This window comes from Periplaneta americana, chromosome 9, assembly GCF_040183065.1.
Source record: "Periplaneta americana isolate PAMFEO1 chromosome 9, P.americana_PAMFEO1_priV1, whole genome shotgun sequence".
Lineage (NCBI taxonomy): Eukaryota > Metazoa > Arthropoda > Insecta > Blattodea > Blattidae > Periplaneta > Periplaneta americana.
The window spans coordinates 9,218,121-9,235,279 of record NC_091125.1 but is presented as its reverse complement, the minus strand read 5'-3'; the positions used below and the strand labels follow the sequence as shown (position 1 = coordinate 9,235,279).

Genomic DNA, 17,159 nt, shown 5'->3' with positions numbered 1-17,159 from the left:
TAAAATCATGATAGTTCCTACCATAGTACGTTAGTTTTTCTAACCGAGCCTTTATGTCTATCCATGCTTTCAAAATCGTAGATGCAGTGAGGTTTATAGTTTAGGAGTCCCGTTAACAATAACTGGACACGTACTAAAAGTAAGTGAAACTAAAATTCATGTTAGAAACTACACGTATGTAATGGAATTTATATTTTCTTATATCGTTACTGCGTTCCAGGAAGTTGAAAGTGTGAAAACTCTGGAATTCTTTAGTCAAATACGCAAGTGAGATTGGATTCAGATCAAATATTTGAATAAATAGTGCTAAATTATGATTCAGAATTGACTTAGGCTCTAATTGTAACTGCAGAAACTATAAAATCTGCTCACAAGATCATGTTCCGAAATCTCTGCTCGCCGGCAATGTAATATTTCTTGTGAAATGATAGTTGATGTTTGTGTCACAGGTGGTGATTGTGGGCAACGGCGCCGTGGGTAAGTCCAGCATGATCCAGCGCTACTGCAAGGGCACTTTCACCAAAGACTACAAGAAGACTATCGGCGTCGATTTCTTAGAGAGGCAAATAGAGTAAGTACTCCACACTGAGTGAGATATTAACTTGAAATAGATCACGCTCTCTTCCTTTCAGATCTTTTCCCTTGGTGTCATAATTGCAGGAGTAACAAATCCGTGATTGGCCAACATAATGATAATCGACCCGCTTCAATCTCTTATACTACATAAATAATGTGGAACTTAGTAATGTTAATGTAAAAGAAATTCATCTTTACTTTTTTCTATCCTTTCATTTGTTGTTTCCTTTTACTTTTCATCCCTTCTTTCTTCTATTTTCTCTTCATGTTCTATTTTTGTCTATTTGTCTTTTCTTTTTCGTTTTATCGTTCACTCTTTCAGTTTTCTTAGTTTATTTTATTTCGTTTCTTTCTTTCTTTCTTTCTTTCTTTCTTTCTTTCTTTCTTTCTTTCTTTCTTTCTTTCGTTTTTGCTTCTCTGTCTTTCAAGACTCCTATGTTTACTTATTTGCTTTCTTTTTCCTTTTTCGTGCATTTTCTTTACTTTTCCTCCATTTAATTTATTTTTTCTCGCCTATTTTCTTAGAGTGCTATCCCTGTCGGAGGTCTTCGGTCGCTTATGACAGTATCACTTAAACATTAGAAAGATACGTAGCGGTATTCCGTTATTTCATGCCTTCGTTTAAGATAATCTCGAACATCGCAGCGCAGCGGACAAAATAAAAACCCATGTACTAAGTGAGATCAAACACGAGACGCTGACTTGCATTCATGGACGACACGAAATAAACATTAAAAACGTTTTGTCCTGGTCTTGGAGTACGATCGCGTTGTTACGCTCGTTACCAAAGTCTTCAAAGTTTCTTACTAATCGAAAGCATATTATGTTTCAACATTTCTTCAGATTAATTCTGCAGTGCCTGGGAAAAGAGACAAATCAGTTTCCACAAACCTTTTTTTATAATTTATTGACAACTTACACTGGTTTATGTCGATTTGATTTTTTTCTGTATGAATTATTGTAATGGGAGAAATACTTATGTCTCTTTTTCCAAGCAAGCAGATGTTCCGTAAGTTGTCAATAAATAATCAAAAAAGGTTTGTGGAAACTGACTTATGTCACTTTTCCCAGGCGCTGCAGAATTAAAAGTATCATGGTTATGTTTTTCTTTAAAATGTTTTAGTATATTTTTTTCAGTGGGCTCTTCAATTTTAATTCTAAGGAGAATTTTTAAAAAGTAGAACTACCAAAAAATTCTAATCAATCAGCAAATTATTTATTTAGAAATTTCATATCACAAAAATAATTATACACAGTAATGGGTAATTATTGTTGTACAGTGTACTTTTTAACTATATGAAATATCATATGTACTCCAGTACATCACAGTAATATGATACGCGTAAGTAATCACTTTGTGATTCAAGACGGCGCTTATTCCGTCGGATACCGGCCACTCAGTCACTCATAATGAGTGTACCTCTGTACATAGTGTTGGACATATTCTGTGACACAGTACATGAGGGTAGGCCACCTAAGGGAAACAGAGAAGGTAGAACTTAAACTGAGCGGGATTCGATCCGGCATCGGAACTGGAATCCGGTGTGGCGTGGTGGATAAAGCGTCAACACGTAGAGCTGAAAACCCGGGTTCGAGTCCCGGTGCCGGAGAGAATTTTTCTCCGTTCTGCCCATTCTTCACCATATAGAAACTGATGTAACAGATGGTGGTCATAGATTTTATAAAATAACGTTATTGTGTAAACTGTGTATTGACTGGACTTCGGATTTTAGGTAAGAGCCTATTTTATACATTAAATGGTAAGTGCATAAAAAACTTTCAAGTACACGTTTCATAGAAAACTATATCTAACCTAAAAAATGCCTGTTTTGACGATACGTAGAACCAAATGTTGCTTATTTGGTTAGTTTTATCTCTGAAAGGTGAAAACACCCACTTTTTCTTTTTCGAAAACTTTCAATGTAAATTTCAACATTTATTTTTAATTTTCTTTTAATTTTTAACTATGTATCATATTTGATAGTTTGGTCAGGGGTTGCTTTATTACTTTATAGCATTCGGAGTGCTGCGACGCACAAAAAATAAGGGCCACACATCCGATTCTTGGAAAAAGAGAAAGCGCACTCAATTATCCTTCATAGTTGGTAACTTCTCATTTGTTGCAAATAAAGTGTGTATTCTGTTTTAAGTTCTCGAAGTGTGAAGTATAGTGTGTGAATAGATGAATTGTGTAATGCCGAAAATTGAGACTCCAAAGGTTTGCGTGATACATTAATGGCTCCAAGAATTTCCGGACTTGATGTCGGATGGATAATATACTGCCAAGCTTACAGCAAACACTTGTGAGCATTGAACGAAATTGAGCATTCAAACAAATTATATTTATTTTAATTGATACAAGTAAAAGACTGCTCACGAGCAGAAAGAAAATTAATTTCCGTTCGTGTGTTTATTTTTCGTTCTTTTCGCTATTTGTTGCGACAAATGACATAATTTTCTCCTTAAAATGTTAAATCAGTTTTGTCACAGGCCAGCGTACTACCTAATGAAGTGACAATATTTCCTGAGACTTGAATTTAAAATTTGCGTTACTAAAATCTGATTGGCAATTCGAAATGTTTAATAAATACAATGCTTTTAAAACTAGTTCTGATTATTTAAAATATGGAACTATTTATCTAAGCTGTTATTCATTTCTCTTTCTGTGTGAAGATAGCCAGTAACAAAAAAAATCCCATTTAACTCAACATGTGCAAGGCACTACACACAAGGAAAACATGGAAAAAAAATTGAAATAGAAATTTAAAAATTAAAGAGATATTAAATAATTATTGAAACAAAAATTGAATTTCTTGCTGAGCTATACCGAGCAATCGTCGCATCAAATATCCCGTTTCACGTCCTTTAGAATCCTCATTTTAAAGACTTCTTGGAAAAATATTGCCATAGAAATATTTCATCAGAATCCATAATAAGGAAAAATAATGAATAACTCTTTTCGGGTTCTCAGCCAGGTGAGTTGGATATTTGCTTCCAAGCTTTCGATGACTAGCTCTGCCATCTTCTTCAGGGAATGAAGTGTCGTGCGATGTGGGATGTATTGGCGTCCCTAGGAGCACCGCTTGTTTTAAGGACTTACTTTCCCTCTTCAAGGCGGGATGATTGTGTTATAGACGTGTGTTGGCAGGACGAGAAGCATTGGTTTATGTGCTGTGAGTGTGGCGCATCCACAGAGTCCAACAAAGCGCTGTCCCGCCCGAAAAATTCTGGTGGATTTCTTTTAAATATGTATTTTAGTATAGTAGATAGTGATGAGCAGAAAATCACCGACCTGTGATTTTATCACGGTGATCGAAAAATCACGATCACACGATTAAACAGCTCTTTAAACAGTGATCACAGTTCGGGGCTGAACTGATAACCAGCTGATAGACAGTTCAGGTTCTTTACTCACTGCGTGCATTGCGCTGCGCTGCGCGCTGCTGTGCTTATGCTATCTAGTGACAAAACTGGGAACAACTACGCCTGCGAACTGTGAGCAGTGAGCTCTAGAGTTGGGTCGATTCGTGAACGAATCGTTCATTCGAACGACTAATAATAAAGAATCGTAAGAATCGATTCGTGGTATCAACGAATCGTCGTTCAAAAGAATCGTAACGAATCGTCATTCAAAAGAATATGAAGGAATCGGCATGGTATCGTAACCCACGATTCTATTCGTTGTTTGATGTAACCTGTCAACGGACATTTCCGAACCGTGTCGAATGCTCCCGAGCGAGAGTGAAATCAAAATATGTACTGCATTTGTTAAGTATGGAAAATAATGAACACAAACCTGAAATTTGCATAGTTAAATAGAGATGTAATGCAAAAAATGTACTTCATAATAAGGTTCAGTTGATAAATTATAATTTAGAGACATTATCTTGGGTAATTTTGTGGACTAATGGAGTTCATACTGAATGGTTCCAGCCAATGAGAAAGAGACAATCCAATGTCTCGCCTCTTATGCCATCTATGAGAGAGATGTAGAACGTTTTTGTTCTACGCTTGGTTTGCAAAGGAAAGTGTCTTGCGACGATTCAAAAGAATAGTTGGAATCGCAGACTGGGAAGAATCGTGAACTCGTTGACGATTCAAAAGAATAGTTGGAATCGCAGACTGAGAAGAATCGTGAACGAATCGTTAGAATCGATTCGTAATGTGTGATTGAATCGTTGGAATCGACTTCTGAAAAAGAATCGTGTTGCCCAACTCTAGTGAGCTCTATACTGAGCTCCAGCTCTTTAAACGTGATCACAGTTCGAAGACTAAACTGTTCACCAGCTGGGACAGCTCAGGTTCTTTACTCACTGTGTGCGTTGCGCTGGTGTGCTTATGCGACCTAGTGACAAAACTGGGAACAACTACGCCTGTGAACTCTATACTGAGCTCACTGAATGTGAACGCCCGATTCAATGTAGCCACCTCAATAGATTTCAGGCTGATCCTGGTAGATTTCAATTTCTTACAGCCAGAAAATAAACTATTGTCAGCCGACAGCCGAAAATATGGCAGGGTTTTATATTGCTTAATTGACTCCATTGTTTTAAGCAGTGAAATATCTACACTATTCAACTACTAAAACTACAATAATAACAGAATGTTATCAAACATGACAATGATTTAAAAAATAACAATGTTTCATTCATCTTCTGAGTGAAGTGTGAATTATGTCAAAATTACTAGTTTTCCGTTTACCTATATAATATTTCACTCAGGAATAGTGTACAAGATCAAATGGACAATCATTGTATTCGGTATCCAGACAACAAATGCAGAGTTTGCCTATAATATTAAATAAATAAATAAATAAATAAAAACTGACTTTCAAACCTTTAATCTGTTTTTAAAATCATGAAACACCTATATTTACAACTCAGTATTGTGCTTACACTTGACTTCTATGAAGTACAAACGGATAACTTCAACATGTCTCGTCTTCTCCTACATGTGCGAAATATCTAGAGCATAGAAACATCACAGTGAGACGCTCTGATGTTCAGTGTTCACCTCAGACAAGTTCGCAGTTCAATCACTGTTTATCACTGTTTCACTGTCTAAGATCACCGTCATCATAAATGAGCAATCACAGGTCGAACAGTGATAACAAAAGAGCAGTTTATCTCATAACTAATAGTAGATATAGGAAAAGATTGTGGGAGTAACGAGGATTAGAGAGTATGGCGGTCACAGTTTTGTTAGCACTTGTCGTGGGACCATGTCTATCCGGTATTTATATAACGGCAGTAGGGCTTCCCGCCGCAGGCCAATCGGGAGCTAGTTCCTAGTCCCGACTACCTGCCGCATTCTTGTTGGTCCCAACGGTGGCCAATCAGGAACTAGTTCCTGGTCCCGACTGTCTGCCATTTGCTTGTGGTCGAAGCATGTTGATGGCAGGTTTCCATGCTGTACTCAACTGTAGGCCCCCGTCTCTGTTGAAATTATTGCCATCTAGCTGGATTTCGATGACTTCCTTGATGACCAGGTCCCAATAACCTGATGTTTTGTCCAAGATGGTGGTGGCGCCGAAATCTATCTTGTGGCCCGTTTCAAAGCTGCGTTGCGCTACTGCAGACTTATCGGGGTAATGTAGTCTTCTGCTGCGTTGGTGTTCCTTGCAGCGTTCCATAATGGTGTCCTAAACCCAAGGTCGTCCTTATCTGGTCTCAGCAAGTTTTGAATCTTTGTGGGCGGCTTCTGGATGGTCTTAATCCCGTGTTTTCTTAGCAATCTGCTAATCTTGCCCTAGATGGAGTCATAGAACGGGATGTATGCCATGCCCTTCGCCTCCTCTTGTTTCTGGGCGGGTGGTTTGTTCAAGAAAGCCCTTATGAGGGCCAAAGTGATTTCTCTGTTGCAAGTTGTTCTGTTGGAACGTCTTGCGTAGGTGACGGATCTCAGAAGGGAGACTCTCTAAGTTCGAAATCCCCTTCGCCCTGTGCAGAAGAATCGACAGGACCGTTCGTTTCTGTGCCGAGTGATGATGACTGAGTCCATTTAGGTATAGGTCGGTATGTGTTGGTTTCCTGTATATGCTGTCACCCAGTGTGCCATCCGACTTCCTGGAGATGAGAATGTCTAAGAAAGGGAGACAGCCGTCTTTTCCTACTTCTTTCGTGAACTGGATGTTCGGGTAATATTGTTCAGGTGTTCTTGGAATTCCTCAAGTTTTGATCCTCCATGAGGCCAGATGACCAAAGTGTCATCTACATAGCGGTAGAAGTGAGCTGGTTTCAACGGCGCATTCTCCAGGGCTCTATGCTCGAAGTCTTCCATGTATAAATTGGCTGTGGCTGGCGACAGGCGAGCCCATGGCTACGCCGTCGGATTGCTCGTAATATGCCCTTTGTACATGAAGTAAGTGGAGCTGAGTGTATGGTTAAAGAGTCCAATGACCTCAGTTGGAAAGAGAATTCTCAACAACTCCGTTTCCTTGAGTGAGAGTCTGGATGGATTTGTTCTGATGCTCTGTAAAGTTCTCATGAACTCTGCTGAATTCTTCACTTAGTGGCTGCATTTTCCCACAAGAGGATTCAGAAGACTGGTAAGGTGTTTGGCCAGCCGGTAGGTGAGAGAACCTATGGCGCTGATAATAGGCCTCAATGGAACTTCCTTGTGGATTTTGGGCAACGCGTAGAGTGTAGGTGGTCTTGTTGAATGTAGAGTCAAAGACTTCGCCACTTCACCTGTCTCGTTGGCCTTCTTTAGTAAGGCTGTTGTGAGCCTTTCTACGGAGCTCGTGGGATCGCGGCTAAGCGTCTTATACGTAGTAGAGTCACTAAGTTCCTGGACTGGCACCTGGGGCGTAAGAGAAAAGAAGAATAATTCACATCGTCCCTCAAAATAGTCGCCGTTGTCCGCTATGCACGTCTGCCAACGTTGGTATAACTGCTAATGGAAGCACTCCTCAAAGATATTGGCAAGAAAATCCAGTACGTCTTCTTTCGTGGCAGTTATGACCTCCTCGAGCGAATGAAACCTATGCCCACGTAGCTTTGCTTTCAAACGAGGAATGAAGAACTCTCATGGTGGAAGATCAGGTGAATACGGAGGATGTGGCAGAATGGTGACCTGTTTCTTTAAAGTTCTTCTTGGACAAGCACAGAGCGATGTGCAGGGGTGTTGTCGTGTAGCAACAATCAATTCTTTCTACGCCAAAGCTCAGGAAGCTTACGACGAATTGAATCGCGTAGACGGAGAAGGATCTCCTTGTAGCAGGTCTTGTTTACAGTTACTCCGTCTGGTATGATTTCCATGTGAACAATTCCCAATGATCAAAAAACAGTTTAAGCATCGCCTTGTCTTTTGACCTGTCTTCTCGCGGCTTTTTCTGTTGTGACGATAATCGCGATTTCCACGTGGCCGACTGTCGCTTCAGTTGCAGATCATAAAGAAAACATCATGTTTCGTCTCCTGTTATGATCCAGTTGAGAAACGCTGGATCATCGTCAGCACTACTGATCAGGTCACCGGAAATGGTCATGTGATCGTCACGCTGGTCTTGCGTTAGAACGCGTGGCACACTGTGCTGGGTAACATGCGACATGTTCAGGTCATCATACAGAATTTTGTGGCACGTATCATGGCGGATCTCTGCTGCTGTTGCGATATCGTCTACCGACTGGGAGCGGTTGGCACTCACCAACATTGCAACTTTATCGATATTGCTTTCAGATCGGATTGTTTGTGGCCGACCAGTACGCTTATCATCTTCCAAACTGTCTCTTCCCTGCGAAAAGCGTTGGTGCCACTTAAACAAAGCACTGCGCCCAAGGTGTTGTACCATAAACATGCATCATCATCTGAAACGTTTCGCTAACGGATGTACCTAATTTTTGGCAGAATTTTGAACTTTACTCGTTGCTCAAACCGCGACATTTCCGAGTTCCGACGTGCGCATTCAAAACACCTTCACAACAAAGACCATAGTTCTGCTTATTGTCCGCGCAACTTATCCAGGCACTTGGGTTCCCTAGTGCTCTCTCGCTGCCCCTCTACTTCCCTTTTCTGCTACGCTACCGCTACAAGCAACCTCGCTACATCCCGCTTCCCCGCTCTTTTAGCTGCCCAGATAAGTTGCGCGAACAGTACACTATCAGCACACAAGTGTCTCGTGCTGGGACGAGAGAATAACTGACACGGAACAATACCGCGGCGCCATCTGTCTGCTGTAGTGCACCACAGCGACAATATGCGTCCAGTCCACGAACATAATGACTGTGGTAGTCTGATGGATCCGCTAGTAGTACCAGGATGCTACATTGGGTAGACAGGACGCACCATTATGAAACGCTGCAAGGAACATCAGCGCCGCATAAGACATTATTCCTATAAGTCTGCAGTAGCGCAATACAGTCTGGAAACGGGCCAAAAGATAGATTTCGGCGCCACCACCACGTTGGACAATACATCAGGTTATTGGGACCTCGTCATCAAGGAAGCCATCGAAATCCAGCTATAGTAGATGGCAATAATTTCAACAGAGTTGAGTACAGCATGGAAACCTGCCATCTGCACGCTTCGACCACCAGTACAAGGCAGGCAGTCGGCACCAGGAACTAGCTCCTGATTGGCCATCGCTTCGATCAATCAGAATGCGGCAGGTAGTCGGGACTAGGAACTAGCTCCTGATTGGTCCGTAGCGAGAACTTTACTGACATATATATACCGGATAGACATGGTCCCACGACACTTCATTCCCTGAAGAAGATAGCAGAGCTAGTCATCGAAAGTTTGGAAGTAAATATGCAACTTACCTGGCTGAGAAACAGAGGAAAGTTATTTTATATCAAACGCCGAGAAAGCCGCAAGTCACACAGAACAATTCATGTTCATAATGTTTACTATGAGGGTTCTGTGCAGAATTCGTCCGGACATTGGAGATTAGGAATATCTTTGTAGATTAAACTACTGATAACATGGTGTGCTAGATGGCCTATTTAATTGTCGGGAAGTTAAGTTTTCATGCCCCTTCTTACTTACTTACTTACAGATGGCTTTTAAGGAACCCGTAAGTTCATTGCCGCCATCACATAAGCCCGCCATCACTTCCTATCCTGTGCAAGATTAATCCAGTCTCTATCATCATATCCCACCTCCCTCAAATCCATTTTAATATTATCCTCCCATTTACGTCTCGGCCTCCCCTAAGGTCTTTTTCCCTCCGGCCTCCCAACTAACACTCTATATGCATTTCTGGATTCGTCCATACCTGCTACATGCCCTGCCCATCTGAAATGTCTGGATTTAATATTCCTAATTATGTCAAGTGAAGAATACAATGCGTGCAGTTCTGCGTTGTGTAACTTTCTCCATTCTCCTGTAACTTCATCCCTCTTAGCCCCAAATATTTTCCTAAGAACCTTATTCTCAAATACCCTTAATCTCTGTTCCTCTCTCAAAGTGAGTGTCCAAGTTTCACAACCATATAGAACAACCGGTAATAGTCTATAGGCTAATTGTTTTATGAATTCTAACTTTCATATTTTTTACAGTAGACTAGATGACAAAAGCTTCTCAGCCGAATAATAACAGGCATTTCCCATATTTATTCTGCGTTTAATGTCCTCCCGAATATCATTTATATTTGTTACTCTTGCTGCAAGATATTTGAATTTTTCCCATCTCTTCGAAGGATAAATCTCCAATTTTTATAGTATTTCCATTTCGTACAATATTCTGGTCACGAGACATAACCATATACTTTGTCTTTTCCGAGTTTACTTCCAAACCTATCGCTTAACTTGGTTCAAACAAAATTTCCGTGTTTTCCCTAATCGTTTGTGGATTTTCTCCTAACATATTCACGTCATCCGCATAGAAAAGAAGCTGATGTAACCCGTTCAATTTCAAATCCTGTCTGTTATCCAGAACTTTCCTAATGGCATATTTTAGAGCGAATTTAAAAAGTATAGGTGATAGTGCATCTTCCTGCTTTAGCCAGCAATGAATTGGAAAAGCATCAGATAGAAACTGGCCTATACGGACTCTGCTGTAAGTTTCACTGAAACATATTTTAATTAATCGAACTAGTTTCTTCGGAATACCAAAATTTTAATTCAATAGGAATATTATATAAATGTCCTCTCTTAACCGAGTCATATGTCTTTTTGAAATCTATGAATAACCCATATACTCCCATTTTTTCTCCAATGTCTGTCGAATACATAAAAAAATCTGATCAATAGTCGATCTAAAACCACACTGATGATCCCCAATAATTTCATCTACATACTTCCCTAAACGTCTTTGTATGCATCCATTTAACCTTTTGTATTTCTGTATGTTTTCTCCTACATCAATGCTACATTTCTGTAAGGAAATACACTACGTAATTATTTAAATGTGTTTACTTAATCGATTATGTTATTGTTTATTACTATTTAACATCTTCATGCATTTTTATTCTCTATACTCATAGATTTCATCGTCTTATGTGAAATTTATAAATTATAATCTTGCAGTATGTTGTTTCAAAGCACGATATTTTTGTAACGCAACTTCTGTTGTAATAAGGATCTGACAATCAGCAAACGGTGTAGAATTTATTACTTTATTATGTTCCACTTCAATATCACTTGGGTTTTTACTTTTCCAATCCTCCAGTATCCTATTCATGTATGTAGAGATCGAACATTATAGTCCACATCCCTGCCTCAGGTCCATGTTTACTTCCATCTCTTCAGTTATTTCATTCTGTTTATTATTCTAAATGACTGTGTCTATCTATCTATCTATCTATCTATCTATCTATCTATCTATCTATCTATCTATCTGTCTGTCTATCTGTCTGTCTGTCTGTCTGTCTGTCTGTCTGTCTGTCTGTCTGTCTGTCTGTCTGTCTGTCTGTCTGTCTGTCTGTCTGTCTGTCTGTCTGTCCGTCTGTCCGTCTGTCCGTCTGTCCGTCTGTCCGTCCGTCCGTCCACCCACCCACCCGTCCACCCACCCACCCACCCACCCGTCCTCCCACCCACCCACCCACCCACCCACCCACCCACCCACCCATCCATCTATCTATCTATCTATCTATCTATCTATCTATCTATCTATCTATCTATCTATCTATCTGTCTGTCTGTCTGTCTGTCTGTCTGTCTGTCTGTCTGTCTATCTACCTATCTACCTACCTATCTATCTATCTATCTATCTATCTATCTATCTATCTATCTATCTATCTATCTATCTATCTGTCTGTCTGTCTGTCTGTCTGTCTGTCTGTCTGTCTGTCTGTCTGTCTGTCTGTCTGTCTGTCTGTCTGTCTGTCTGTCTATCTATCTATCTACCTATCTACCTACCTATCTATCTATCTATCTATCTATCTATCTATCTATCTATCTATCTATCTATCTATCTATCTATCTATCTATCTATCTATCTATCTATCTATCTATCTATCTATCTATCTATCTATCTATCTATCTATCTATCTATCTATCTATCTATCTATCTATCTATCTATCTATCTATCTATCTATCTATCTATCTATCCATCCATCCATCCGTCCGTCTCTCTGTCTGTCTGTCTGTCCGTACGTCCTTTTGTCCATCCATCCATCTATTTATTTATTTATTTATTTGCATTACAAATATACATTAAAGACTATTATATACATAAAACCGAAATACAAAAAATATAATATAATAATATTTCGATATGAATATTTATTTCCTTGCACTTAGTAAATTTGTCAGTATATCGTCTTATCATAGGTTAATAAAATAATTAAAAGTTGCCTGTAATGCTGACCACGACGTTGCGCCTTCAACTGCCAGGCAAAAGATAAAATATGTATACTCTCTTTTTATACTGCACGCATTGTATTCTTCACCTGACATAATTAGGAACATTAAATTCAGACGTTTGAGATGGGCAGGGCATGTTACACGTATGGACGAATCCAGAAATGCATATAGAGTGTTAGTTGGGAGACCGGAGGGAAAAAGACCTTGTGGAGGTCGAGACGTAGATGGGAGTATATTAAAATGGATTTGAAGGAGGTAGGATATGATGAGAGAGACTGGATTAATCTTGGAAAGGATAGGGACCGATGGCGGGCTTATGTGAGGGCGGCAATGAACCTGCAGGTTCCTTAAAAGCCATTTGTAAGTAAGAATACTCTCTTTTTACACAGAGGAAGCTTCCCGGTAAACTTTCAAACTGTCTGACCAAATCCAATTCGCGGTGGAGCTACTGTAGAGAAAGTTTCAGAACAAAGTTGAAAAAACCAATTCAACTAAAGAAATATATGAACGCAAAATACAGAAGTATACTAAAATAATTTCTTCTAAAAATTATATAGATTTTCCTAATTTCCTCTTTTTTCTCATTGTTCTTAAAAATTCGTTGCGACGAGCAACAATATCGCCACGTTCCATTAAATATTTCTTAATGTTCTCTTTTCTGCTGTACTAGAATCCAATAACTTTTAGTGCGGAAAAATATGTCTAAGTTGGATATAAGCCTTATTTATATAAAGAAAGTAAGGTAAACATTGGTAATTTCGTGGCAGTGGTTATTTCGTGATACTTTTTCTTTGCTCTTTCGTTAACTAACCAATGGTGTTATGAGATTCAAATTTCCGCCAAGGGATTACATATGTTGTCCGGTTTCCAGAAACATACAGCTACGCTTTGTGTGACTATTGTAGCTGCTTCAGTGAGCTTTTATGTTTGGAGAGAGCAAGTTAGCGTCGACTTCTCAGGCGTACAAATTTTGTGGATGTTTGTAATTACATTACAGGCTTATTATTAAAGGTAAGCATATGATATTTGGTACAATGATTTATTATATCTTAATGAAATTTTACGAAATGTTTTTGGAATTTTAGATACAGCTGTAGTCTCCATATAGGCTTAGCTTTCCTGATAGAAATCTTAGCTGTTTGAGGCGAAATTTTGTTGAGCATTAAGCGTTACATTTTATACTATTTTAAAAATTGTATTACAATACGAATTTTAGAAATCTGAAGATAAGATGTGATAACAAAAAAGAAAAGGGGGACGCAATGGGCTCAGTGTAGCTTCTGTTTGATTTGTTACCATGCTAAGTGCCAATGATAAGTGCTAGATGACTTACTTGCAACAATTGTAACAGAAGATGAAACATGGCTCCACCATTTTGGACCGGAGATAGAGGCAGACAATGGAGTGGCATCATGAAAATTCACCAAGGAAATAGAAATTCAAAAGTACACCTTCGGCAGGAAAAGTTATGGCTACTGTGTTTTTCGATTCAGAAGGACTCTTGCTTGTGGACATCATGCCACACGGAACCACCATTAATTCTGACGCGTATGTGGCAACTCTCAAGAAACTTCAAGCTCGACTCAGTCGTGTTCGACGACATCGGGAGAGGCAGGATGTTCTGCTATTGCACGAAAACGCACAGCTATATGTCAGTCATAAGACCACAGACCAGATCAGAAAATTCGGATAGACAACACTGAAACATCCGCCTTACAGTCCTGAACTGGCACCATGCGATTACCATCTCTTTGGTAAACTGAAGGATCCCTTCGCGGAGCGAGGTTAGAAGATGACTCCCTTGTGCACGCTGCTAAAGAGTGGCTCAGACGTGTTGGTCCAGACTTTTACCGTGCTGGTCTACAGGCCCTCGTTCCAAGGTTACGTAAGGCAGTTGAAAGGGACGGGGATTATGTGGAAAAGTGACATTTTGTTCCTAAAGGTTGTATCTATATTCTGTGAAAATAGCAAAGCTGTAGGATAAAAATATAATTTTTAAACAAATGTTATGCATTACTTTTGGAGTTACCCTAGTAATATAGGCTATAGTAAAGCCCGTAATAAAAGTGTTCACCCTTTCGGGGCAAAGAAGATCCCCTTTCAATTTCAATTTTTACTTTGATTTCATTCTTATTATGTGTTGATATGTATTTCTATGTTTTCTTGCAATGAATATTAGACGGAATTACTATGTTTGAAGTCTTTTAACAATAAATGAAAATTTCATTTGATTTTAATGAATTTTTCCACAATTCTTCTACCTCTCACGAAATTATGAATGTAATATCACGAAATTACCAAGGTTATCACGAAATAACCAACCTTTTAGCTTAAGTTGTAAAAGTGGTTTTTGGCACTTGTTCAAGAACGTGTCCAATCTTTTATGTGTCCAGATTTGTACAGCAAATTATCGTCTTTTAGATGAAAAAATCGGAATAAGGATATATTTGCACATTTGTATTTTAAATTAATTTTTATGAAATTATCACGAAATTACCAATGTTTACCCTACTGTCCTTAAGTGCCTGATTAAATGTGTCCAATGTTGTAACACGAGAATGCGTTTATTGGATGTGCTTTTAGGCTTTTATCCCGATTCATTTTCTTTCCTGTAACCTATATACCGTAATTTTGGACACACCCGTCGCTTCTCTCCAAAACACGATTAACGGAAATTGTATTTCATTCCTTGCATTGTTATATTCGCTCTGGAAATACACATAAATACGACACACGACTTTCTTGGTATCAGAGTGTATTAATATCCTAAGCACACCAACACCATCACACTAATCTCAATATTCATAATCGTGAATGTATAGTAATTGTAAATGGCGTGTTTAAAAATTGAAGTTAACTAGGTTGCAAGCAGGCCTAGACTAAGGGAGGATAATAAAGAACGTTGTAAGAATGTCTTGTCAAACAGGTAAACGGTAGTAAGTAACACATCCCAACCCCCTTTGTTATTGATTGGCACTAGCGTTTAAATTCAACAACAGGAATATAAGACCGACGAATGCACTGGAGATAGATGTGTTCATAGCTTGGCTTGGCATTTCGAGGGCTGGACTCGGGAAGGGCTCAGACACTTAGGCAGGCTTTGGTCCATTGTGCGCTCTCTATGTGCAATGAATGTCCAAGTCCGACAGGTGATCTGGGTGACTTTTGTGAATCCATCGCTGACAGGTGGGCCATCCTACCTCAGCTCCTGATGAGCCAGGGCCCATTTCGCAGACGACTAGCCTAAGAAGCCCCAGGGGCTCGGAGCCTGAAGACCTTCCTTATTAGCCGACGCTGACAGATGGGCCATCTTGACTCAGTCCCTGATATAATCAGATTCCGTCCATACACGAGTAGCCTAATGAGCCCCAGGGAACCCCAAGTCCTGTCTATATCATAGCTAGGTTTATACACGAAAACAGGAATAGGATACATGTACACATTAACTAAATCTGTTCTGTCTTTAATTACAGTGTGAGACTTTTATAAAATTTATTTTTCTCAAATTATGTAAGAAATTCTGGTAGAAAAATATGCGGACAATGTTGACGGGGACGTTCAACCATTCGCGAAACTGTCAAGTGTCAATATGCTGAGAATGCAGAACATGCTAGGAGCACAAGTAAATAAAGCGATGCATTTTCCACACTTGCACAATATAGCAGATATGGGACTACTTCGTGTTCATCTTTTAAGTATATATAAATGTCATAGTATATTTTTGCAAAGGTTGGAGAGCAACAAAGTGGTAGGAATGTAAAAACGAAACAAAAAATTGCCACTCAGGAAACGGATAAAAATGTTGAAGTGAGTAGTGAAATACGAGTGAAATAGTGTATTCGGGACACGTACCTGTTACTAAATAGTGTATTCGGGACACGTACAAGTTTTATTTGCATTTTATTCATAAAAGATATGCTTTCGAATTATGGCATTATATCATATTTCTCCGTAATATAATTCACTTTCAACGTAAATAAAATCCACATATTTTTCCCATTGTTATTGTACAACATGTTTTCCTTCAATAATACTGATAGGCATTTGTCCGTATATTTTTAGTTCTGCCCTGAACTCCTTAACTTCAACTCCTCTTCATGTTAATACATAATTCTTAAAAAATGTTAGCTTCAATTTTCCATCAACATATAATTTTTAAAAACTTTTATGCCTACAGCTTTTTTTTTTGTTACTTTGCCTTGTTTATATTGTCATAAAACAGCGTAAGAACGACCATAATTTTATAAAATAAAAGTAGGGTCTATTAGTGAACATTTTGTTTTATATGGTTTCGTTAATTCCATGAAATTAATTGAAAGGACTCCATTTCACGTATGTTTCATAATTCGTTTTATATTAACATCATATTCCCGATACTTACATGTATCAACTTTCCTCGTTAATTTGTTTTTGTAATGCAATTTTAACTTTTGATGGAAAGAATATTTAAAATGCCATTAAATTTAATGTATAGATATTTTCATGTTACTGGCTGCCTTACTAAATAATAATAATAATAATAATAATAATAATAATAATAATAAATCTTGTTTTTATGCAGATTGGATGGCGAAGAGGTGCGCCTTATGTTATGGGATACTGCGGGCCAGGAAGAGTTCGATGCCATCACCAAGGCGTACTACCGCGGCGCACAGGCCTGCGTGCTGGCGTTCTCCACGACGGACCGTGATTCTTTCGAGGCGGCACACTCCTGGAAAATGAAGGTACGTTTGCTGTATGATTGCTCATCTCATATGGCGACCAGCTTTTGATTACGCTATTACAGCTGTTTCCAGTCTCTGAAACTACAACGCCGGAAGCAACGTGTTTCCTCTGTCA

The 17,159-nt window shown here is 39.0% G+C and overlaps 1 protein-coding gene across 1 annotated transcript in view; it reads left to right on the top strand.

The window, feature by feature from the left end:
• The window catches only part of Rab23 (RAS oncogene family member Rab23), a 524,702-nt gene that overhangs the window by 458,560 nt on the left and 48,983 nt on the right, over positions 1 to 17,159 (top strand). The window contains exons 3-4 of the mRNA XM_069834397.1: positions 450 to 571; positions 16,882 to 17,044. Coding sequence (XP_069690498.1) covers positions 450 to 571; positions 16,882 to 17,044 — 285 coding nt within the window. The remainder of the gene's footprint in view (positions 1 to 449; positions 572 to 16,881; positions 17,045 to 17,159) is intronic.